The following is a 20,891-nucleotide window of genomic DNA, read 5'->3' as shown; positions in this document are numbered from 1 at the left end:
ATTTCTTTCATTCTTCAAATATTATCATATTCTTCTTGCATTTTTAGGTTATATTGTCTGCAAACAACCAATCCATTTCAAAGATAATATATAAGTCATACACCGAAAGAACCTCAAGATCTTCCAAAAAAATTTGATTTTCAAAAGTAATGGGACAATTTACGCAAACCTAACATATTGCCATTATTTTCCATGGCGGAGTTGAAATGGTTACCTTATTATCGAGATATACTAACTCTAGTTTCGAGAATTCAACACACATCATATATATGAAATAATGTGTTGCTCTCTAATCAAATAATAGTGCAACTAAAGTAGGTATATCTAACTAGAGACATACCTTATACCAACTTTGTAGGTTCAAAAGCCTCAACATCTCTCACTGTGAATACCTTTATGGTCGTCCTATCATTCTGATTCTTGGGTCATTGTTCAATAGAGTCTCTGCCCTTTCTTCTAATATTGCCATAAATTATTTGGATAGTTTCTCTGGCCTTATTGCCGACTTTGTCGTTGTGGATAATACCTAGCATAGTGACCTTTGGGCCACAACATTATCAAGTTTGAGGACAATATTTCTTTAGATGTGCTCCTATGCAACCATAACACTGAAATGTCATTCTTTCTAAATCATTTTTCTGGTATGGTTTAGGTCTCTGTAACGACCTTCCTCATTAGCTTCTTCAAATGTTTCCTTTACGAATCGATCCTCTTGACCCATACTAATCCTCTTGAGCCCAACCCACCTCCCATTTCCCTAGCTCAACTCAATATTGTACTTCCTCCCATATTAAAATGTATTTCTCCAAACACTAATCAAGCACAACCGCATTTCCAGAAACAATATAATCGAACTCAATCATCCAACCAAACAACGATCCATGAGAATCGTGGCTGGTGTTGACAACTCAAAAAAATCAAAAAGTGTGGACACAACTATCTACACTATCTTCGATGATGAATCTAGTTCCTTGTCTCCATTCCAACGCTTTACCCCTATTTCTCAATCACCACCAATATCCTCTAAACCCTCCATTTCATCCTCAAAATTAGTAAAACGCCTTTAATCCACGTCCAAATCATCCTCAAGGAAATCAAAATCCATTCCTCAACAAACACCATCAATTTCACCCTCCAAATCAACTGCTAAGTTATCACCCACTCTATCACATTTTTTGGCAAAACAAAAAATTAAAACTCCATAGCTCTCTTAACAATCTACTCAAAAAACCAAAAGTTCATAACGTTCTCCATCTACACTCATCCTATCAGAACGTTATACGCGCAAAACAATAACTCCACAAAACCCACTTCATAAAACAACTTCCAAAATCCTCATCCCACCACTTCTCTTATCCAAATATAAAAAAATATACCAAGACAAATGGGTTGAAAGACCAGCTGGGATTGAACGGGTTTTTGTGTTTGATAATCTTCATTTTAAATGAACTCCAATCAAACAATACACTGATGCTCTAGGTTGGTCCAAGTTCTTGGAAATCTCATATTCTTACTATCCAAATGTTATTTGTGCCTTCTACTGCAAAGCTCAAACCTTTCATGATAAATCCTTGGTTGTCACAAGTCTAAAAGGAGTTGAAATTAGTCTTATTCTTACCATTTTGGCTAAAATTTTGCATCTCCCCATTGATTGACCGACCATCTTTGAAAAAGATTGGTATGCTGCTCTCAATGTCCAAAAAGATGCAGTCTTCAATGAACTTTTCACTCCACGCTCAACCATTTTTTTCTGTGTAGATTTAAAACCTCTCTCCCCAAAATCCTCATTAATATTAGTCAACACTCCATTATCCCTCATTGTGGCAATCATAAATATGCTGGACCTTGGACCCTTCTATGAGACCCTTCTTCGTTAATTAAGATCCTTTTAATAGTCGAACCTTTACCGTTATCGGCACTGTTAATCACGACTTTTTCGCCCCCTTTTCCTCTTGATAGGAATCACGAATTTTTACATTCCGTTGGAATAAGTACCACCGTCCATTCATTCCCACTACCAATTGAACTAGTTATCCATTATTATTTTTTAAAAATTGAAATTATTTATTTAGTAGTATGTGTTAATGAATTTTTTAAAATATAAATTTCATTCAATAGTTATTTAATTTTTTTTAAAGTATTCTTTTTTAATTTATAGTTTTTAAAAGTATTGTGTAAATTTTTTTGAAAAGTAAATAGTATGTAATTGTATCCCAATGATAATTTTTTCCGATTAATTATAATAATAATTTTTTATTTAAATATAATATATTATATAATATTATGATGATATATGTTTCAAATGAATAATTTGATAAAATAATATTAGATTATTTATTATTATGTGCAAATCAACACACTATATAAAATAATGTTTATCTTCCTATCATATCATATTTATATTAGATCATATATGTATTCTATCCGATACACCAAATATAATAATCAACTTCATTCAACAACTTAATTAATATAAGTTGGATATAAAAAAAATATTTCATAATTATTAGACATTTATTATATCATTATTTTATATATTCATAAAAATAAACAGGTCATAGACTATTATTTCTAAAATACATTTGGCCAATAAAATTTGTAATTGGTAAGTAGTGATCCAAAAGTTGATCCACGTCGGAAGTTGTTATTAATAAATAATGTAATATAAACGTGCAACGAGAAATCGTACGAGAAATTAAATAGGGCGGATAAGACAACCACGGATTGTCCTATTAGTACCTTTGTCCAATCCCAAGTCGACAACAAATTTCTCCTAATAGTACCACTTTTCTCCACCCGTTTTCTCAACTTTAACCTTTTCCTTTTATTTTCCTCCAATATAATCATGCCACCCAATGAATTCTCCTCTATTTTATTTTTCATTTTGAGTATTTTCCAAATTATTATAAAAAGGAATCACATCTAGCTAGGGATCGAGACATATATAGCATACAAGTTTATAGAATTCCATAACTAGTAAGAAAAACATACATAATATATTATTATATCAAAAGGATTTTAAGTGTAGAGAGTATATTATAGTAATTGAGATATGGGGAGGGGAAGGGTGCAGTTGAAGAGAATTGAAAACAAGATCAACAGGCAAGTAACTTTTTCTAAGAGAAGATCTGGATTACTCAAGAAAGCTCATGAGATCTCTGTGCTTTGTGATGCTGAAGTTGCTCTTATAGTTTTCTCCAACAAAGGAAAGCTCTATGAGTATTCAAGCGATCCATGGTACTTCTATTCTAATTACTTATACGTACTATAATTTTTTTTTTTCTCTAGGTTTCTTCTTTTTCTTATTGTTACAGAAAAGACAATAAATTTTATCATAATTAACTTACACAATTGCAAGGTTCTGAATTCGAATCCAAAACAAAATATCTAACTTAACAATATCGATATTTGTCCGTTGAGTATGGACTTAAGAACCTTTCTCTAAATTTCTTTAATTAATTATTTCTATTATTTACTATATATGTTTTGTTGTGAGTGGTTGTGTTTTATTCCTTTTTTTTTAAATAATATTATATATGCTTTGATTTCTCTTATTGATCTACTTAAACTATGCATGCATCTTCTCCATGTTCCATGTTCCCTGTTTTATGATTTTGGGATCAAAGATTTTTTTTTTTTTAGTTTTTCCTTTTTTATTTTAGTTATTTTTTATTGCTTGTTAGTTGATGGTAAGAGTTAAAATTGTAAATTAACGAGGTTGTAAATAAAAACTATGCAAAAGCACATAAGATTTTTTTTATGGTAAAATGAATTAAAGTTTATAAATATTACCTTCTCAATGAAGTAAAGTTAGAGTAAAGATGAGTGTAATCCAAATATTATTTAAGGGAGAAGTTACTTTCTTTATCTTTTTCAACGTTGCAAGGTTTATTTGTTTATTTTTCAAAGCAACTAGGTTTATTTGTTTCATCCATCGGTGTATATATATTTCACATTTACTATATTTTTCCTAACTATTCGTTAGGACCAAACCAAAATCTGTAATTTATACTACTAGTAAACAAATTATACTATTAATATGGATTGAGTTTAATCATATTTTTTTATAAACAAAAATAATGTTAAGGGGAGTAAAGGAGTACATCAACCTATTGAAATTAATTATGTAAAGTCAAATATAATCAAAATTTTAATCAATTGGAACCAAACCACTTTTTCTATAAACTTTATTGTAGACCTAATATGAATTGAAGTAAACCGTGTGAAATTAAATATGAACAAAGTCTTAATAGATTGAGACCAAATCCGTCTATAAACTATATTCTTTAAGATTCAATAGAAATAGGAATAAAAATATCACAGAAGTATCTTTACATTATGATTGATTTGAAAATAGAATAATTCAATCTTTATAACTAAATATTTGTTGGGTCACAATGGAGCAAGATGGATCATCAGGTTGAGCTAATAGTTAACTCATAAGTAGATTTGAAATCATATCTTTACGAAACCAAACATATTAAATATATGAGGCCCTCTTATTTATACACCAAAAGTTGATTATTTGGTGTGAAGTTTATACCAAATATATCAATTTTATTGATTTTTTTGTTTTTTTTTTTTTATATTTAAAACTAGAAAAAGATATAATATTCATCATTCATTTTTTCATTCAATTCAATGTGAGACTATAAGTCACACTTATCCCACTAAAAATCTCTTCATCAATATGAGTTCATATATTCATCTTCCTATATTCCTCATTAAGTGGAAATCTATAATTTTTTCATCCACACTTGAACGCTGTAGACATCATAAATCAGCAAAATATTACTTAAACACAATTATTAAAAAATACTTTCGATACAAATAATCCATTAAACTTCAATCAAACCATCAAATTTAATACCATTAGTTGATTACAATTGAAGTCTAGAAACTTAAAAACAATGACACAAATAGATTAAAAAAAATTAACAAAAATAGATTGAAGCATCACATCACATTCAAACTTAAAATCCTTAAGGAAATATAGTTCAAATAATCTGAAAATCCATTTTTCCATGATGAAACTCTAACATACACTTGATTATAATAATAATATTTATTGTACTTCAAAATATTTTAACGAGCACGCGCGGTGGCATATAACTTGAGTTATTGGTAACAAGTACTTATTTCATTAGTTTGATGTGAAATATTGAGTAATAAATTTGTGGGGGCTTCAAAAGAGAGAGAGAAATGAGTAGACATGGATTGGAACAGAGATGGGACGTTATAGTATTTTGTGTACTGTAGAGAGGTAGGGGACGTTACTCCCGCATGGCCATATAAAGCATTTATTGTTCAATATTCGCTATTTGAAACAACCATCTTCATCTGACATCTTTTTCTTTCACACACAAATATGAGTCAAATATAATAACAGAAAAAAGTAGTGTGTGTCATGCATGCACACATAATGCCAATTCAATTTCCAAACACTTACATCACACCTCTTCACTCTTGTTACTTGTTAGTTAGTGCTACTTTTTACCACTATTTCGTAACCGTTTTTACTTTTTACCTTGACCAATTCAGAGACTGTGAAACTAGGTAGTTAAAAATTGTGGTTACAAAACATTAGTTTATTAATATTATGTAAATAAAAACTAATATTGAACTCCTTCAGTCAGATATAGACTAAATTAATATAATCAATTTAGTTTATTTAATACTCCTATAGGTTGTACAAATATACTTACTATAGATCAGATCCTTCAACGTGTATTTACAAGAAAGGTTTCAAACTTCGGTTTTTCCTTTTGAAGTGTCAATCCCCTGTGTATGTACTAGTATAAGTAAACACTCCCATACATTAGAGTTTTGCCATACATTATTAGAGTTTTGTTGAGTATGGTATCTAATATTTAATTATTCAAATATTATGTCATTTTTTTTATGTTTAATTATTTTGAATTGATTTTTGTTTCATAGTATCTATATGGGTGTTTAAAAATATAATTAATTGGACCATATTGATAAATTGGATTGCATTATACCACAAAAAATCAAATCATTTAAATGATTCATAAATTGAATCACATATTTAAAACTATTTAGTTAATCAAACTTAATTTAAAAATCAGTTTAACAATTTTAAAATTTTTTTAACCTCAATTAAGATTTTATTTCTTACAAAATTTTTTAACTTTATTTTTCTCAAAAAAAAAAAAATATAAGAAATATCGAAACTTTTTTTAAAAAAAAAACTTAAATCATTTTTATCTTGAAAAATTTGGGAAAGAAATCGAAAACATTTTTTTCAAGAAAAAAATTGAAACTTTTATCTTGAATTTTTTTTATCGAGAAATTTTTATATCTATTTTTCTCAAAAAAACTTTTCTCGAAAAAAAATCAAAAAAAATTTCTCGAAATTTTTTTTTCAAAAAAAACATTTCGAAAGTTTTTTATCAGAATATTTTTTACATTTATTTTTCTTAAAAAAATTGTTATTTTTTTATGAAAAGAATTTCAAAATTCTTTTTCCAAATATCTATTTTGAAATCGATATTAATTAAATATTTGTTCAAAATATTAAACTAGTTTATATTTATAAACCAGTTTTAAACCGATTCAAAACTATATTGAACTTGATTTGAAAGTGATTTTCAATAGCTGAACCAAACCATTAATGTGGTCCAATGCGGTTTGGGTTTTGCACCATGAACACCTCTAATCGATACCCAACAAAATTCTAAGAGTATGTTTGATTCTCCCACCTCTATTACTTGGGCTAAAATTTCCCCCATCACTTTGGCCAGTACAATCACTTTTACCTTTCTCATAGTTTTTTCCATTGTCGTCGTCCTCAACCACCAATTCTTCATCTACGTCCTATGTAGCCTTCATGACCTGCACACACATTTTTGGGTTAATAGTGCATACTGTTCTTTGAATGTGTGGCTTCAAATTACTCATGAAATAGGTAAGATATTGTTCTTCTAGGAATAACATATTTGAGACGATAATAGCTCAAATTCTTCGACAAACTTGTCCATGTTCTTATTCTTCCAAAGATTATATAATTGTTCAAAAGTATTTTTCAATATCATTCCTCCATAGCGCTCAATCATCGCATACTTTAGTTTTTCCTAAGATAATTCATCCTTTGTTTCCACCAACAAATTGAACTAGTGGATTGTTGAGCCCTCCATTCTTGAAAGAGAGAGCTTCATATGGATCTTATTTAAGGTATATTATGAACATTAAATTATATTTCTGCTCGTTTGACCCAAACAATTAGGTCATCTCCTTCCAACATAGGCAATTTCACTTTTTTCTAATACATTAGTGATTCAACTAGATATGAATCACCTAACGATTGCTTCATCACCATTGGCCTATTAGCTAGTTTTCCCACAATTTTAATGAGCTCTTTATACTAGCATAATGCTTTGTTATTGCAAGTTATTCAACAATTGCTTGTAACTTTTCTTTGATTTCTCTCATCTGGTGTTCCAACACATCTACCATGTTAGACATTTGTTGTGACATCTATGGTGATTCTCCTTCGCTTTAAAGTATTAAGTGTCTCAAATCAATTAATAGAACAAAAATTCAAAAATGAAGAATAACTATAATCATATTCAATGACCTAGACAATTAGAGACAAGAAAAAGTAGAAAATTAATAGTTATAATATATCATCTAAAAAAGACAAGGGTGTTATTCAAGGACACTTCAATTTCTATCCCTCACTTTTTTGTTTACTTTAAGAATTAATGGTGCTAAGTGAGCAAAATTTTCCTTGTCTGACATCCTTGCTCGATAGATTTGTCACTTTTTCATTGTGCCAAAGTTTCATAGAAAGGTCACTCAATTCTATCATCGCTTTACCTAAGGTTCTGAACCAAGATACCCCTAAATCCACGTCAAGCTCATACCAAATCATCCATAATGAAAACATGTGAACCCAAGGTGATATCAATCCCTTGGAAGATCTCCCTAGTGAAAATGTTATGGCCATCACCTAACCTTATATGCTTTGTTTTCGTTTCCATCATAGATAACTCAATGCAATGGAGAGCTTCAAGGTTGTAAAATATAGCTTGCGACACTAGCACGACAATGTTTGTGCTCACAATAATTCCCTCGATTTTTATGGTTCTACTCTAGGTTGAACTTACTCCCATATTGACGTGTCTCCATATTGTTATTATGTCTCTTTCTTCATTTAAAATGTATCCTTCCATATTGTGATGGTGCAGTGACATTTTCTTTGACATTTAAAACTGATCCCTCTCGCCCTCTTGTCCATCACTTCTTCATATAAATGACTTTCGAAGTCTTACACCTCTCCAATGACTCACTTTGGTGACCATTCTTCCCCTTTTGACTTGGTATTGATTGAAGTTTTTATTTATTTTTATTTGAGCTGCTCCAACCCATATTTACATTCAATTCATTTTATTTTTAATCGCTCCCTCCACACATCGGCCCATGCTCTCACTCATTATTTTTTCATAGTTTCTTCTTCTATCATCGTCATCGTTCTCACCCACCAACTTTTCTTCTACGCTTTTGCCACTCTCATAATCTGCATTCTCATTTTTGGGTTAAGATTGTGTTTTTATTCGAATGTGTTGCTTCAAATCACTCTTAAAATACCAAAGATATTGTTTTTCTTGGAAACATCCTACTTGAGACAATAATAGCTCAAATGCCTTGTAATCTCCTCCATATTCTTACTCTGCCAAAGAGTAGATAATTATTCAAATGTATTTTCTAGTCTCCTTGCTCCATAGAGAACAATCATCATATTCTTCAGTTTTTGCAAGATAGTTCATTGCTTGCTTCCAACAAGAAATTGAGCGAGTTTGACACAAATATTATTTGTGGTATTTTGAACATTAAATTAATTTTATCCTTGTGTGATCCAATAAATTATGTCATCTACTTCAAACATAGGAATTTTCAATTTATTCCAAGACATGTGATACAACTTGAAGCAAATCATTGAACTATTGCTCCATCACCACTAGCTCATCAATGAGTTTCTTTACTATAGTTTTGTTGAGCCTTATTAGCACAGTGTTTTGTTATTGCAAGTTAACCCACCAAATTCATGCTTGTAATGTTACCTCAATCTTTCCCATCTAGTGTTCTAACACATCTACTAGGTTAGACATTTTTTGTGGCATTTGTGGTGGTTCTCATTCATGTTTCAATATTCATTGGCTCACGTCAATTAATAGAACAATAGTTTGAAAGTGATGGATAACTTTGTAAATATATTGAATGACACAAACAATTAAAGTAAAGGAAAAACATATATTTGATAGAGATATAATCTATCATCCCCAAAAGCTAAATAGTTTCCTTCACCAAGAAGATTCTTTTATCAATAATGTTTTGTTTTGTTCTATTTAGTTTATGTATTATGAAAAGATCTAGACCGAGAGGAAGTATGACTATTGTCTCCATCGTATCAATATTAGTGTGTAGGTTTATTGGATTTCTTCCTTAAATTTGTTCAGATGCATCCTTAGAAGTAGTTCTCCTTAAATGTAGCGAGGTAATATTGTAGTTCCCCTTAATTATTTCCTAGTTCCTATTCATTAGGAATAAGGTGCTTATTAGAAGTGGTTGTTTTATTGAGAGTCCTATAACCACATAGATTCTTCACGAAGAGTCCTTTTTCTTTACTAATATTATCAAACTATAAGAAGCACTCATGAATGATTGAATTACCTATACATCTAACATCTCCTTACATGTTTCACAATATCCTAATCTTTTAGATTATGGAGTTGTCTATTGAGTCTCAAATTTTTACTGAGATATATTAGCACAATGCTTTGTTGTTGCAAGTTAAACAATCCATGCTTGTAGTGTTACCCTTACCTCTCCCATCTGATGTTCCAACACATTTACATTTTCGGTAGCATATATGGCGATTCTCTTTTGTATTTCAGTATTTGACTGGCCCTATCAATCGATAGAACAACAATTCAAAAATCATAGATAACCTTGTAATTGTATTTAATGATGGGAATAATTCAATGAAAGGAAAAGAAGAAAATTGATAGAAGTATAGTCTATCGGCCTCAAAAACCAATGGTTCCCCTCACCAACAGGATTCTTTATCACACTCTCTTTCTAAGACATAAATTATTTCATGCCTCACCATCTTTCTTCCTTCTCCACTATGAGTTAGGTTACCTGAAGATTAACCCAAAACTAAATTGATACAAAGCCATAATATATGACCATAATCCGCTCTCTTTGTAATGTGGGTTAGATCAAATCTAATCTTAAATAGCTTGAGTCGGGTTAGGTCAATGACACTTGCTAGGTCTTGAAGGGGAGCTTCCTACCTTGTTGTCATACTTATCCAGAAAAGTGTTTTAGAAGTGTTAATCATGGGACACAAATCCCCTTTGATTACAAGATTTTTCCTTTAGGAGAAAAAAGAGATAGATAATAAGTTAATTGTATTTACAAAATAATAGTATTATATATGATATCTCTCATTCTCTTACTACAAAATCTAGTGACTTTTTTAAGCAGGAAAATGATACTAATTACACATTATACAAAAGATAGTCAAACCTATATACAATCAAATATCGAAACAAAAGGTACTTCGTGATAAGGTTAGTAAATAGGTTTGGTAAAAAAATAACTAACAAACAGACTTTCCAAATCTATTAAATTACCCACAAGGAAAAATCTAATTACATAAGAGGGGCTATACCCATCAATCATAGTATTTGGTTAGAATTTTAATTTTGAAAACTAGTCGGAAATTCAAGAATAATAAGATCACAAGTAAGTATTAATAAAGAATGATGCATAATATAACAAGTAGTTGAATTAAGCTTATTGTTTTGTTGATTTTTATTTAACAATTAATTGAATTTCTATATTTTTCGATATTTAATTACTATTGTTAGATCCTTATCTTTGTATAAATAATGTACAATTCTCATAGATTTAATTCAATGAGAATAAGATCTACTCATTTGTAATATTTATCTCTCAAGTTTACTTTACTAATACGATATCAATGGTATTTTGAGAGTTTCTTTGATATACTCTCACCACACCTCACAACTCTTCTTCCAATTTTTCCATTACCACAGTTGTCACTCTTCTTGGGAATGGTGTTTCCGATTCAGTTCAAAACCCATTCTTTTTTCATCCTAGTAAATGTTATGATAGTTTTGGTTACACCATTTCTTATGGACATCAACTACCGATCTAGGCTCGTGACATGAAAAAAGCTTTGCTTTTGAAGAACAAACACCAATTTCTTGATGATACCTTACCATTTTCCCACCAATTCTTTCTATTCAATTTTTGAAGCTTGGAATTATTGCCATATCATGGTTTAATCATGAATTTTGAACTCTCTTGCTCCTAACATTAAACAAAGTGCGATTTACATGGAGTTTTATGTTGATGTATGGAATGACATGTTGTTTAATTTTAATTAAGATCAAAGTAAAAGAAACGGAGATTGATGAGTTTTTCACCCAAGAATGTTCTTGGTTTCAGTAAAACAAAAATTGATCAGTTTTCACCTTGGAACATTCTTCGTTTCAGTAAAACGAAGATTGATCAGTTTTCACCCAAGAACGTTCTTCGTTTCAGTAATTAGAACAAAAACAAAATTAAAGCTTTTAATGCTAACATGAACACACACAATTGTTAACCAAATTCAGAGATAAACTCCTATGTCTAGGGGTCTAGATCCGACTTCGAATTATCACTAATTATGAAATGAAATGATTACAGTGTTTTTACACTTATGCTGCCTGTTTTCTGCACAACACGAAAAAACTACTATTTGCCTCTCACTACGAATCAACATTGCTTACTTTGGCTTATATACTTGTTGTTTAAAATTTAGGAGTAACAAACAAAAGTAGTTACAACTAATTAACTAAAAACTAACAACCCAAAACAGATTGCTAGTAACTATATCTCCAAAGTCTTATGTGACTCTTCAAGTCAGATCCTCTTAGTCCTCTGTCTCAGTTTCTGGAATTGATCATAAGCAAATTCAAACAATGTATGAATTTGTTAAGTGTGACAGATTTTGTAAACATGTTAGATAGATTGTCACTGGTGTGCACCTTTGCCACATTTATCTCACCCCTTTCAATGACATCCTTGATGAAATGAAGCATGGTGTCTATATGCTTGGTTCTTTCATGATACATTTTATTTTTACTCAAATGAATGACACTTTGGCTGTCACAATTTATGTAAAAAGTTTCTTGTTTAACACCAAGTTCCATGATCAATCTTTTCAGCCAAATTCCGTCTTTCACAACTTCAGCAAGAGTAACATATTCTACTTCTGTGATTGATAATGCAACTATGTATTGAAGATTAGCTTTCCAACTGACTGTGTTGTTGAACATTGTGAACACATATCATATAAGAGATCTTCTTTTATCTAAATCCCCATCAAAATTAGAGTCTACAAATCCTTGGAGTGGTTTTAATGATTCTGATTGTTTGTTGTATTCCAAACACATACTTTGAGTCTCTTTAGGTATCTTAGAATCCATTTGACAGCTGGCCAATGGCTCATCCCTAGATTTCCCATAAATCCGCTTGTGATACTTACAACATAAGAAATGTCTAGCCTTGAGCAGACCATAACATACATGATGCTCCATATGGCACTAGAATATGGTATTGTCTTCAAGTCTTCTATTTTCTGGTTTGTGTTTGGTGTCATGGGTGAATAAAGTTTGAAGTGAGCTGCAACTGGAGAGCTGACAGCCTTTGATTCACTCATATTGAACCTATTTAGGACTTTTTCAATGTATATCTCTTGGGAAATTATCAGTTTTTCTTGCTCTCTAATTCTGATGATTTTCATTTCTAGAATTCTCTTGGCTACCCCAAGTCCTTCATCTCAAATTATTTCTTCAGCTAGCTCTTTAATTTTTCTATTTCTTTCATACTTTTAGATGTTATTAGCATGTCATCTACATATAACAACAAGTAAATGTATGTTGCAGATGATACTTGTTTGTAATACACAACTATCAAAACTACTTCTAGCATAGCTTTGACTAAGCATGAATTAACCAACCTCAAGTACCATTGTCTTGGTGATTTCTTTAGCCCATAAAGTGATCTCTTTAGTAGGCAGACCTAATCCTTCTTTCCTTGAGTCCTAAAGCCATCTGGTTGTTGCATTAAGATTGTTTCATTTAGATCACCATGGAGAAATGTTGTTTTGACATCCATGTCAAAATGTGCTACCATGGCTAGGATTATTCTTATAGATGCATGTTTGACTACAAGAGAAAATATCTCATTGTAGGCCACCCCTTCCTTTTGAGTGAATGCCTTTGCTACTAGCCTTGCTTTGAACCTAGGTGGTTCTGCTCCTAGAATTCATTCATTCCTCTTGAAGATCCACTTGCTGCCTACTATTCTGGAGTTGTCAGGCTTAGATATGAGTTCCCAGGTATTGTTCTTCTCTAGTGAGTTCAGCTCCTCTATCATAGCTAAAATCCATTTGTCTTTTCTTGAGACCAGACAACTTCATTGTAGTTCCTAGGATCTTCTTGTATGATTTCCTCAGCAGCATGTAATGCATAGCGATCATGTCTGCATAACCATATCTTTTAGGGGGTTTTGATGTCATTCTTTCTATGTCTCTGATGAGGTTATAGTCATCTAATTCATGTTTTGTTGAGTTATCATGGTCTGGAAACATAGCATGTTCAGCTGGGTTTGCATCAGTCTTGTCTTGAGCCTGCTGTTGATCTTTCTCTTTTTCTGTAGCTTGCTCCACCTCAAGATCAAACCTCCCAGCTTCATTTTGATGTGAACTTTCATTTGCAGCCTTGGTTAAGGACTTATATAGGTCAGCCTCATGAAACTTATCATCTTTGCTGATGATACATTTCCTATTTTCAGGACACCATATCCTATAACATTTTACACCACTTGGATATCCAACAAAGTACCCTTTCTTGGCTCGAGGAACTAGATTCCCTTTATTTACATGATAGTGTGCAGCACACCCAAATACTTTTAGATGATTGTAATTAGCAGCATGTCTAGTCCACATTTCTTGAGGATTTTTGAGTTCAATTGAAATTGAAGGAATCAAATTTATCAAATAGCAAGTTGTATGGACAGCTTATCCCCAAAATTGTGCAGGCATACATGTATTTGACAAGATGCATCCCAAAATTGTGCAGGCATACATGCATTTGACAAGTTGTAAGGTGTGTGTCTTACAGTCCTATGCCTGTTCATACCATGAGTTTTGCAATAATTAGTGAACTCCGCACTGCAAAATTCAAGATCATTGTCTATCCTTAAGGTGTTAATCCTTTTGTTAGTCTTGTTTTCAAAATAGAGTTCTAATCTTTAAAGGTATTGAATGCTTCATCCTTGCTTTTCAACATATAAATCCATACTTTTCTACTATAAACATCAAGAAATGTAATAAAATACTTGTTACCTCTATGTGAAGCAACTTTGGCAGGGCCCCATAGATCAGTGTGAACATACTCTAGAATTTCTTTTGAGCAATGTTTCTCTGTAGAGCACTTGACTCTATGCATCTTTCCATACATACAATGCTCACAAAATTCAAGATCACCAATCTTGTCACCACCCAACATGCCTTGTCTGCCCATAACTTGCATTCCTCTTAGACTTACATGTCTCAGCCTATGATGCCACAAGTTGGTTTTTCTTGATGCTTGGACTGCCACAACTGCCAATCCTGTCACTGATTGACCATTAAGAAGATAGATACCATGATCCATTTTTTCCTTCATGATTATCAATGATCCTTTTATAACTTTTAGAATACCTTTCTCTTTTTTGTATGAACAACCAACTTCTTCTAACATTCCTAGAGAAATTAAGTTCCTTTTCAGCTCTAGGACATGTCTGACTTTTGACAAAATCTCCATAGTTCCATTTTCCAGCTTCAGCTTGATTGAGTCAATTCCAACTACCTTGCAAACTAATTTGTTCCCCATAATCAACTTGTCTCCATCAATTTCTTTGTAATCAAGGAATCAACCTTTATTTGAGGTCATGTGAAATGAACACCTTGAGTCAAACACCCAATCATTATCTGTGATTTTAGTTGAATTTGCCATAAGAACTTATGTACTTTCATATCCTTTAGAGGCTATAGATGCATTTCCATAATCATCATCACTATTTGATCATTTCTTTCCTTTCCAATCTGGGCATTCTTTCTTGAAATGCCCCACTTTCTTGCATATGAAACACTTCATTTTAGACTTGCCATTTTCTTTATTCTTGAACTTATTCTTCTATTTTTTATTCTTCTTCCCTGCCTTGGCGCTGACAAGCAGTCCTTCACCAGTGCTTTCTTTTTTTCCATCTGACTTCCTTTTTAATTCTTTTGAGATTAGTGCATCTTGCACTTCTTCTAATGATAAAGAATCTCTACCATAAAGAAGTGTATGACACAAATTTTCAAGAGAGCTTGGTAATTAATTTATCAATAGTAGGGCTTGATCCTCACCATTCAATTTTACATCAATATTTTCAAGATCTAAAACAATCTTATTAAACTCATCCATATGATCTTCAATTAACCTCCCATATTGCATCTTGAAAGTATACATCTTTTGTTTTAAGTATAAATGATTCGCTAATGATTTTGTCATGTATAAAGATTCTAACTTGAGCTAAATACCTGCTGCAGAGGCCTCCTTTGACACTTCCCTCAGAACCTTGTCTCCAAGACTCAAGATTAAAGCACTATGAGCTTTTTCATGATATCCTTCTTCTCCTTTTCTAAAAGTGTGGATGCCATGTTTTTCTCTCTTCCCAGTGCTTCTGCCAAACCTTAATGAACCAGCAAAACTTTCATCTTGAGACGTCATAACCCAAAATTATTTTTCCCTTAAATTTTTTAGGTACACACTTTGTTGATGTCATCTTTTCTTTGAATCGAATAACCAATGTTCTTGATACCAATTATTGTTTAATTTCAATTAAGATCAAAGTAAAAGAAACGAAGATTGATGAGTTTTTCACCCAAGAATGTTCTTGGTTTCCGTAAAACGAAGATTGATCAGTTTTCACCTTGGAATGTTCTTCGTTTTAGTAAAACGAAGATTGATTAGTTTTCACCCAAGAATGTTCTTCGTTTTAGTAATTAGAACAAAAACATAATTAAAGCTTTTACTTGGTAATAGGTCTTCTTTATCAATAATCTTTATCCAAGAAATTTTGGGGACATGCTGGGCAACATTCAATTTTTCTTATCAATCAAGTTCCTTCCAAATTATTTGGTGACAAGTTTCTTATCAAACTCTACACAAGCAACTTCCTAATTTCAATAATGTTAAGGCTTTTGGGTCTTTATTTTATTTAAGCACCTTGATTTCCAAGTGAAGGAAGTTTTATTCCCCCAATGAAATTGTCTTGTGTCAATGAAAATACTATTTAAATCTGCTCACAACATAAAATGTAAAGAGGATAATATTTAAATAATTATAAAAGCTTTGGAATTTTTTGATAGAGGCAACATTATCGCTCAAGACATGTACAATCTTATCTAACATTTTTAATTTCCTGTCATCAGTATGGAAAGAATTCTGGAACGGTATGAAAGATATTCATATGCAGAGAGGCAGCTTGTTGCAACTGATCAACCACAAAATGTATGCAATCAACTCCTATGCCATTTTACCTATTTTACATATTATTAATTAAAGTTGTATTAATGACTATTTTACCATTAATTTTTGGGATATTCGAACTTCATCCTTTAAGATTATAAAATTAAAATTTTACTACTGAGTTGATACCTCATGGACATTATAACGATTTTACTTATTTTACTGATTTATTAATTTGCATATATGATGAATCGATTTAATTGTATATTCTGTTAGGAAAATTGGATTATAGAACATGCAAAGCTGAAGGCAAGGTTGGAAATCATACAGAGAAATCAAAGGTATAAATTTTTTTAAAAGTAAGGGATATTGTATCATGTAATTAATGAAATATTTAATTTGGTTAATTATTTACTTTACAGGAATTTTATGGGTGAAGAACTTGATGGCCTAAGTATCAAAGAGCTTCAGAATTTGGAGCATCAGCTTGATTCTGCTCTCAAACAAATTAGATCGCGGAAGGTATATAAAAAACATTGTAATTAGTTTTGCCAATAGAGTTTGAATTGAATGTGCCAATCATTATGATGGTTTAATTTGTAATTTGCAGAACCAACTCATGTATGAATCCATTTCAGAGCTCCACAAAAAGGTAAGTACTTTCATTTTGATATCAAATGTGCATGTATATATTTATTTATATACATGCATGGTCAAATACAAAAATGTTTCTTTATTGAAGGAATTACAATAAGCTTGAATCAAAATGTGTATTTATGTTTTATATATTGCATCTAACTTTAGGAAGCAAATACATATTCAACAATCTCATTTGAGTCTATATTTTGGCAATAACACTCTGTTTGAGTCTCTGTTTTCCAACATCTCTTTTAAGCCTAAATGGATAATTAGTCCTTTTTCCCTCCTTATTTGGACATGCATAGTAGTTTTTTTTTAATGATTACTTGTTCACCCTCTCAATCCGCACACAAAATATCAGATTTAGGTTCAATTTTAAAAATTTTAATTTAATTGTAATTTTAGTTTCTTTATTTTTATTGATTCACGAAATTGTTTCTCTATTTTAAAAGTTGAAAGTTTTGTTCTCTCCTTCAGATTTTTTAATTAAAAAATGATGACGATGTTTTAAATAATGTGACATATGATAAACTAAACGTAGAATGATTAATATATATAAAATTGAAATAAAACGTAGTAAAAACTTATATTTCTAGAAACCACGATAGTATTTGAAAGTACGTATATAAAAAGTAGAAAAATTATATTTTTCTTCGGAAAAAAACCCTGTTACTTTCATAGTGTATATGGGAGGTGAGAAAAGAAGTCTTGTTTTGGAATATGTTGTGCTGTCATTTGTTACTGCTTGTTAGCAAATTTTTTGTTTCTTTCTTTCTATGCAGGATAAGGCCCTCCAAGAAAAAAACAACTTGCTCGTAAAAAAGGTTGCTGATGTTTTTGTCACTGTGGCTCTTTCTTTATATAGAGTAGTATGGTTTTAATCTTAATGGAATCTCACTTTACATGATTTGAGTGAAAACTAGATAAAGGAGAAAGAGAAAGAATTGGCCCAACTTGAGCAGCAGTATGATGCTATCGATCTAACCTCCACTGTACTGGCATCTCAACCATTGGAGACATTGAACATTGGGTTAGTGCATTTTAATTTCACATATGCCTCAAAGTGTTTTAGATAATATTAATTATATTTTTTAATTATACTCTATAATTATTACAACATGCACTAATCTTAATTTAATATTTTCATTTTATATTTATGATAATAATAAATACATCAATAATTTGATAATAGTAGTTTAGTAGTATTATTATTCTTTGTTTTCTATTTATATATTTTTCTTAATATATGTAAAATGATCAGATAAGCATTAAATAAATATATATATATATATATATATATATATATATATATTAATTATTATATATATTAATTAGTTAGAAGAAGAATTTCTTCTGGACTATAATATATGTTTCATGCATGGTGTGAAGCATTTTCACTTATTCATCTTATCATTTGTATGAACGGCTAGAAAGTATATAATTAATATTAATAGATAGAGGTGTAATTACTTTGATGCAGAGGTTCCCCTCAAGGTAGAGGTGATGGAGAAGATAACGAAGGAAATCAAACACGAGTCAACACCCTTTTTCCACCTTGGATGCTTCGTCCTGTAAATGAGTAGATGATTTATGTATAACAAATACAACATTTCATATGTTTAAAATGAATGATGTGTGGATAGCTAAAAATTAACTACTAACAATCTGCTATAAAAACAGAGCATGGCAAGCTATATAGTCTATTATATATACTACATTTCACGGGAAGATTATAATATATATAATATTTCATATTAACAATTATACACATACATTTTATATTTAACACCAATTAAACACTATTTTTTTTCCTTTTTTTTTATATCACATTATCAACCTATCACATCCATCACACCATTCTCTTTTTTTTTTTATGGCATAGGTTTACTTACTTTGACACATAGGTTTCTCTCAAAGTAGAGGTGATGGAGAAGATAATAAAGGAAATCAAACTCGAGTCAAGACCCTTCTTCCACCTTGGATGTTTCGTCCAGTAAACGAACATATGACTTACGTATAACAAATACAACATTTTATATGCTAAAAATTAATCATGTGTGGATAGCTAAAAATTAGACTTAAATATAGTTTTAGTTATGCTATTTTCTATTTTATTTGTTTCGTAATTTTAGTCCTTTTATTTTTAAATTAACAATTTTAGTTTTTATATTTTAATTTATTTATAATTTTGTTTCTTCTATTTTTAATTTTGTAATTTTAATCTTTCTGCTTTAAGTGATTCGTAATTTTGGTCTCTTCTATTTCTTAAAATTGAACTTTATTTTTTTAATGATTATTTGAGCTTATTTAAAAAAAAATGTAGCACATGTTTTAAAAAAAATATAATTCTCTATTCATTTTTTTTATAATAATTTTTAAAACAATTACTACCTATGATTATTAATTAAAATAAACACAAAATAAAATAAGATAGTTAAAAATACATTTTTACTTTTTTAAAAATTATTGTGGTTCTATGTACATATTTGAAAAAATAAATAGAGGTATAGAACGAATCACAATAATTTTTGAAAATAAAAATTTATTTTTAATCCCAAGTAATCATTAAAAAAAAATAAAACAACATCATCATTGACCGAATCAATATTAATAGTAAAATATAGGTTAAATATTACTTGTGGTCTCTTAACTTAATTTTCATTAATATTTTAATCATTTATATTTTTTTCTCCCGATTTGGTCATTTATTTTAATTTTAAGTGACTATTTGATCTTTTATGTTTTAAAATGTAAATAATGTTATCCTTTTTATTACAAAAATTTATTAAAATTTTCAAACAAAACCCGTAAAACTAATTATATTTTTCAATATAATACAAATTTCATCAAATTCGTAATCCAAAGGTTCACATAAACTCATATTTTCATTCTTTATTTGATGTTGTTAGAGATGAAAATATTAGTTTATTTAAAAATTTAGTTATGAATTTGATGAAATTTGCATTATATTGAGGATAATAATTAATTTTATGAGTTTTGTTTGAAATTTTTGATGAACTTTTGCAAAAAAAAAAGGATAATATTGTTGATATTTTAAAACATAAAAGATCAAATTGTCATTTAAAATTAAAATAAAGGACCAAATCAGAAAAAAAGAAGATAAATGATTGAAACGTTAACTGAAATTAAGTTAAGGGACCACACGTGGTATTTAGCCTAAAATATATAAGTAGGACAAAAGGTATCAATTTAAAAAGAGAGAGGGACCAAAATTGTAAAATTAGAAATAAATAGACCAAAATTATGAATCACTTAAAATAGAGGGACTAAAATTGTGAAATTATAAATATAAGGACAAAAATTTCGAATCAGTTAAGATAAGAGGATTAAAATTTCGAAATTTGAAATAGAAAAACCAAAATTACGAATAAATTAAAATAGAGGGACTAAAACTGCATTTAAGCTAAAAACTGATAAAATACACTTTGTTCTCAAGTTTCAAAATCTGACAATTTTAACCCTCTAGTTTGAAAATTGAAAACTTAGACACTTAACTATAACCTTTTTACAAATAGTTGACTTTCTTGATTTTTACTCGGTGAATGTTAACCTATCGTTATTTTTTATTTTTTATTTTTATTTTTATGATTATGTGGAATTTAAAACTCAATTTTTTTTAATATTTTTAAAAAA

At 30.1% G+C, this 20,891-nt stretch overlaps 1 protein-coding gene across 1 annotated transcript; it reads left to right on the top strand.

Annotated features, from left to right (window-relative positions):
* Positions 1-2,919: 2,919 nt before the first annotated feature.
* LOC101510419 (agamous-like MADS-box protein AGL8) lies at positions 2,920-19,001 on the top strand. The gene is made up of 8 exons (XM_004488369.4): positions 2,920-3,237; positions 16,562-16,640; positions 16,875-16,939; positions 17,021-17,120; positions 17,209-17,250; positions 18,020-18,061; positions 18,161-18,267; positions 18,718-19,001. The coding sequence occupies exons 1-8, from the start codon at positions 3,053-3,055 to the stop codon at positions 18,818-18,820; spliced, it is 723 nt and encodes a 240-aa protein (XP_004488426.1). The 5' UTR covers positions 2,920-3,052; the 3' UTR covers positions 18,821-19,001.
* The last annotated feature ends 1,890 nt before the right edge of the window (positions 19,002-20,891 follow it).

The sequence above is a fragment of the Cicer arietinum genome, chromosome 1, assembly GCF_000331145.2.
Source record: "Cicer arietinum cultivar CDC Frontier isolate Library 1 chromosome 1, Cicar.CDCFrontier_v2.0, whole genome shotgun sequence".
NCBI lineage: Eukaryota > Viridiplantae > Streptophyta > Magnoliopsida > Fabales > Fabaceae > Cicer > Cicer arietinum.
This window is presented reverse-complemented; position numbering and strand designations above follow the sequence as displayed.